The 6,368-nt window shown below is 39.7% G+C and overlaps 1 protein-coding gene across 1 annotated transcript; it reads left to right on the top strand.

The window, feature by feature from the left end:
• The first annotated feature begins 4,708 nt into the window (after nucleotides 1–4,708).
• LOC143686048 (olfactory receptor 1A1-like) lies at nucleotides 4,709–5,637 on the top strand. The gene is given in 2 exon segments (XM_077163098.1): nucleotides 4,709–5,153; nucleotides 5,156–5,637. Coding segments are annotated over 2 exon segments (927 nt in total).
• Nucleotides 5,638–6,368: the final 731 nt, after the last annotated feature.

Below are 6,368 nucleotides of genomic sequence, written 5' to 3'. Positions count from 1 at the left end.
TAAGGAAGGCACGTTAAAGGACTAACAGACTATAATACGCTGATCTGCTAATAAGAAGGAAAAGGAGTTGAGATGGAGAGAGAGAAATACGACCACGGCAAGAAGTGAGGCAAAACCGCTGAAAACACAGAGAGAGAGAAGGAGAATATTGAGTAGATTTGCATTTTCTTCTGAAGGAAATACGTGTGTGGAAATTATATGCAGCTGAGCATATAAAGAAAATATCCCTTAACTGCAGTAATTTTTTTCAGTGATGAGGGAAGCAACACCCAGGATTCTGGGAGATTTCCTTGTAGAGGGTTGTGGTAAGTCTCAGGAGAATGGCAAAGACTTCCATGCCCCACAGTGGATAATGGGGAGAAGGAGGACTGCAGAGGAAATTTCTGGACCCACATGGAACTGAGGATCATGAATTCCAGACCAACTTTGGGTGATTCTCTGTCAACCCTCAGCTACCCTGGAGTAGGGAAGTGAAGGTATACACAGATTGTCCTATGTTAGGCTCTATAGGAAGGTGGGTGACCAGACAGGGAGAGACAGAACTACCAGAGCTGGGCTGACTACCTGAGCTGCAATCCAGAGGTTGAGAGGCTGGAGAGCAAGGTTGGGTCAAAGAGAGGGGTTCTCAAAATGGTGAGTTGGGAGGCGTGGCCCTGGATAATTAACTAATGGTAGAAAAAGATTGTAAATACTATGCCAACTTCCATCCACTTACTACCTTGATTCCTCTAATCTGAGTCCTTCTTCCACTGCATTCTTCTCTCAGCGTGATATAACGGCCCCTGGATCTCTCCTCCCAGTGTAAACACACTCCCATTTATTCTGACCCTGTTTACAAGCCACCTTCTATCTCCTTCCTCAGTGTGACATGACTGAGCTTCCTGGCTCCAGGGCCACACTCCAGACCCAGTTACCAACAAAACATGTGAAATATTTATTCTTAAATATTAGAATTAAATTTCTTTTCAAAATTTCTTTGTTAAACATCACAAATACAAACAGAATAACATACCTAGAATACATCTTCAAGATTTAATATATATGACACTTCCCCCCCCCAAAAAAAACATGATTTTTTTAAATAAACACTAAAGATATTGTTGAGACCCTCTTTGTTCCATTCAAAATCTTACTTTTCCCTTCTCAACTCAGAGGTAATTGCTATCCGGAAGATGGTAGTACATTCCCATTCAGGATTTATGCTTTAACTACATTTTTATGTATCTTTTTCTTTTTTTGCACAGGCAGGCTGGGGAATCGAACCCAGGTCTCCAGCATAGCAGGGAAAAACTCTGCCACTGAGCCACAGTGGCCCGCTCCATGTATTATTTTAAATATTATATGATGCAGTATTTCTCTTCTAGCAACTTGCTTTATTCACATCACTTTATGTTTTTTTTATCCATGTGAATTCATTCATTTTACCCCTATCCAGAGTTCATTCATAAGAAAATGACATAATTTATTTATCCATTCCTTATTTGTTAAAAGATTTGTAACAATCCTATACAACAGTGCACAGCTTTGTGAAAATCTTCCTGAGCACATGTGCTAGTGTTTCTCTAGGGCCCACTCTAGAAGTGACATGGCTGGGTCAGAGGTGTATGAATTTTCAGCATTATGACAGATGGCCCAGTTGTTTTCAAAGTGGTCCTACTAATTTAGAGTATCGTCAGTAAGTGATATTATTGTCCATTTTCCCACTTCCTCCCTAACAGTGGAAATTCTCAGACTTTTATGCTTCTTACAAGATAAAGGATGTTACATTGAATTTGTTTATAGTTTGTATCTCTCTGTTTCTAATGAGGTTGAACATCTGTTCATTTGTTTATTGGCCATACCAGTTTCTTCCACCACTTGCTGCTTCAAGTCACAGCTCATTATTTCCTGGGGTTTCTGTTTTTTTTTTTCCTTTGGTCTTTTTCCCATTATTGTGTGAGATTCTTATATGTTCGGAATACAAATCCTATATGGCTAGATGTGTAGCAAATTTCTCTTACAGTTTATGCCTTTTCTTTCCATCTTCTTTGCAGTGTCCTTTTTATATAAATGCCTTTTTAATTTTAAAGTGGTCAAATTTTACAATAATATCTCTTAAGGTTTGGGCATTTGTGTCAGGGCTAAGAAATCAGTACCTACTTTGATACCATGAACCTGTTTTCCTCTAAAATTGTTGAAATTTTCACAATTAATCCCTTAGAAATTGGTTTCTATATTTATTTATATATGGGTACCCAATTGTCCCAGCACAATTTACTAGTCAATCCCTCCTTTCCTCGCCTGTTACAAAACCATCCCATGCCGTATACTAACTTATGCTATTTGCTTGGTCTGTAGTGGGCTCTCCACTCTGTTACATGAGGCAGGTGTCAGCCCCTATGTCCCACCTACTCCAAGGTTTAAATTATCAGAGCTAAAGCCCTAGGAAAACATTTCAATACTTGAGAGAGCAGTTTGCCCTCCTTATCTTTCTCCTCAAATTGTTCACTTCTTGGCTATCTACTGTCTTATAAGAATTTTAGGACCAATTTGTTGAGTTCCATGTTTAAAAGACAACATTGATATCTTTATTAGGATTGCACCAAATTCATAGGTTAATTGGAGGAGAATTCACATTTTTACCACATTGAGTTTTTCTATCCCTTAACATTGCATATCTCTCAATCATTTAAGTATTCTCTTCTTACCTTCAGTAAAGTTCTATAATTTTTTTGGTAATTTTTTCTTGTTAAAAATGTTTTCAGATGTCTTAAAATTTCCATTGTTATTGTGAATAGGGATTTTTCTTTAAAATATATTTTCTAACTGCTGTTCTTAATATAAGGATGGAATTGTTTTTTAAATGTGGACTTATATCCTCAAACCCTACCGAATTTTTAGTTATCTACATATTCCCTTGGATTTGTTTGCAGGCAACCATATGTTGTGTGAATTGTATCCATTCTGAAATTTCCTTTCCAATGCCTGTGTGGCAAAAATAGGGAAGGGAGAGTGTTTGTTTGCAAAGATTAAATAAAGAAATGAAAAATAAAACGTAAAGGTTGATGTCTCTCCTTTGTAATATCCCAAGTGAGGATCTTGGTAAGAGGTGACACTCCAAGTATGTAGGGAGATTCACACAGACTCATTCCACCATTGACTCCTTCCTACTTCAATCCATTTGTCAGAAAGGGAAAGGGAATATGGTGGAAGCTCAGAAGAGGGGCATATCAATGCAATTGGTACACTCGGTCAATATGACCACACCTCACTGCAGGAGTGTCTGGGTGATGAAGGGTAGCTGAGTGTCCAGGATGAGAGAAAAACAGCATCTGGGTGATCAACTACTAGTCTTTGTCACAGTGAGTGTGGACTGAGATTATAAAATGGATCAAAAAGGTGAAAATGTATAGTCAGGCAGTTAAGGGAGCAATGCAATATTTTAAGTAGAAAATGATGACGGTCTAAGCTAAAGTAGTGAGATAGGAAATAGAAATGTTGAGTTATCTAAGGTTTCATTTAAATGAAGAACAACAGGTTCAGATGAAGAGGTGAGGGATAAACTCAGCGAATGCCTGTGAGTATCCCAAATGTGGTGAGCCCATGATATATATATGGATTCAGCTAAGAAATATCGAGAGCTAACATCTTTGCACTCTGTTTTAAAAAAAGATAACTTTTAAAATTCATTGGTCCATGCAATAAACAATAGTCCACACTAATTTTTCCAGAGGTGGTAAAAACAAGGAAATTATAGGTTTTTCCCAAAAAGAATTGGCTCAGTTTGAATGCACAGGGCACGGGGCTGGCCAAACACATAGGCAGGATGACTGAACATGGAAATATAGGAAAGACGTCAAGCCTAAAGTCAGACCTGAGAGTCATTGGCAAAAAAGAGTTGAAGTCATTATTTAGTCAAGTGAGTCACCAAAAGAAATAATCAAAGATAAAAAAACAGACCTAAGCGAAAAGCTTGTAAATAACAGCTTGGAGAATTGATAAATCGTCTCAAAGGAGATGGTGAAAATCTGCTTTGAAACTGGGACTCATGGGGAGAACACTCACTGGCCTGGTTTTACTGGTTGCTAAATAAACCCAATGGTGCTTGCAATTTAGAATCTTGCAGTGCCAGTGTGGACACCTTTTACTTCCTGAGTTCTTGTTCAATCGAAGTTTGGTCACTGGACTGATTCATAATTGTTTGGGCTGGTCCCTCCACTAACACATCCTTTCACAGAAGCATTTGGCCAAAGAATACCAATGCTGTGCTTTTCTTGTCATGTATAAGATTAGTGTCTGATTCAGGCTCCTGCAAGTTCTGTGGTACTTGAGAGTTGAGACTAAATATCTTTAGAGTCGAATATGTGGATGAATTAACTGTATTTATCACTCGTTTTTTATTTTTCCATAGCCTAACAAAGTGTCCCACACATGGAAACTGGAATGATAATTATTTCTTAAATGAGTAAGTCTAAGGAGGTTAGGTGGTGCTGAGGTACCAAATGATTGCAAATCTGATTACAGATTGGTCATTTCCTTATACATTAAGGTGACTGACAGTGACTGACCAACAAAGAATTATTCCCCATATGTTGTCTCCATCTGGATTTAGCAAACACAGGAGAGAAAAAGCCAATCAATGAAGTCAAAAGTTGTGGGTAAGGAACTCATTACATGCATGAACTTCACTAATACTTCTGGATTTCCCTCCCTTTCATTCTGAAAAGCCATGAAGAAGGACAACGTTTCCTCTTCCCTGTACTTCATCCTCCTTGGAGTCAGCAGTCAGAAGGCACAGGAAGATTTCTTCTTCATCCTCTTCCTCTTCATCTACCCCATCACACTGATGGGAAACCTCCTCATCATCTTGGCCATTCACTCCGATGTTCACCTCCACAGCCCCATGTACTTTTTCCTTGCCAACCTGTCCTTTGTGGACATCTTCTTCTCATCTGTAACTGTCCCTAACCATCTCTTGGGCAGCAGAGCCATCTCCTTTGGGGGATGCCTCACGCAAATGTATTTCATGCTATTCTTGGCTAACACTGACAGCTATATCTTAGCTGTGATGGCTTATGATCGGGCAGTGGCTATCAGCCGTCCTCTTCATTATAGAACAATTATGAACCTGAGGTCTTCCTCAGGTTCCTATTTCCTGCTTGTTGTTTGGTCTTGGTGATCGGAATCGCGAATTCCCTCCCCCACACATTGCTCACAGCTGGTCTATCTTTTTGTGACAATACGGAAGTGGCCAACTTCTACTGTGACATTAGCACTTTGCTTAAGTTGTCCTGTTCTGACATCCACTTTAATGTGAAGATGATGTACCTTGGGGCTGGTGTTTTCTCTGTGCCATTAATATGCATCATTATCTCCTATACTTGGGTCTTCTTCACTGTCTTACGGGTTCCATCTACCAAGGGTGTGCTCAAAGCCTTCTCCACCTGCAGCTCCCACCTCACAGTTGTGTCTTTGTATTATGGGACAGTGATGGGAATGTATTTCCGCCCTCTGACAAGTCACAGCCTGAAGGATGCAGTGATAACTGTGATGTACGTGGCAGTGACCCCAATGTTAAATCCTTTCATCTATAGTCTGAGAAACCAGGACATGAAGGCTGCCTTGAGGAAGCTCTTCAGCAAGAAAAGGTTCTCATAATTAATGTGAAGTCGTGAATGCATTAGGCACTGCAGTCTCCAATTAGGATGTACTTGAGAGTCCAGCTCCAATGTCATCCCACTCCATGAAGTCAGCCTTGATCTTTCCAGCCAGAAAACTCTACTTCTCTGAAATCCTGTAACACTTCGATGAGACTGCAGTCTTACTGAAATGATCAGTTTGTATGCATTATAGCCCCTTTGGCAGAGCGGCAGCAGAAGAATTTAAGCTGCATGTCCCAGCTGTGCTACTGAGGAGCAGAATTGAGTTTGGAAAGTCTCAGCCTTATTTTCCACATTTGCATATTATGAACAAAAATGTCTGCCCTGCTTCTATCACACCATTGTAGGACCACAACAGTTCATGCCTTGAAGGATGTAAATTACCATTCAAATATCAATTTTTACCATTTGTTTAGTTTCCTAGGTTGCATAAGTAAATATTGTGGAATGAATCAGCTTAAACAATGGGAATGTATCAACTTCGGTTTTGAGGTCAGGAAAATGTCCAAATCAAGCCATCCTTAAGGTGACACTTTCTCTCCAAAGTGTGGTATTCTGGGGCTGGCCTCTGACCATTTTGGTCCTTAACTTGTCACATGGAAAGGCACATGTTGTTATCTCCTGGTCTCTCTCATCTCTTTCAGGTTCCACTGATTTCAGTTTCTGGCTGCTCCATCTGTGACTCTCTCTCTCATTATCTGAATTCCCTCCATGTATAAATTCCTGCAG

This window comes from Tamandua tetradactyla, chromosome 6 (genome assembly GCF_023851605.1).
Source record: "Tamandua tetradactyla isolate mTamTet1 chromosome 6, mTamTet1.pri, whole genome shotgun sequence".
NCBI classification, from domain to species: domain Eukaryota; kingdom Metazoa; phylum Chordata; class Mammalia; order Pilosa; family Myrmecophagidae; genus Tamandua; species Tamandua tetradactyla.
The sequence above is the reverse complement of the archived record's forward strand: the minus strand, read 5'-3'. Positions and strand labels throughout refer to the sequence as shown.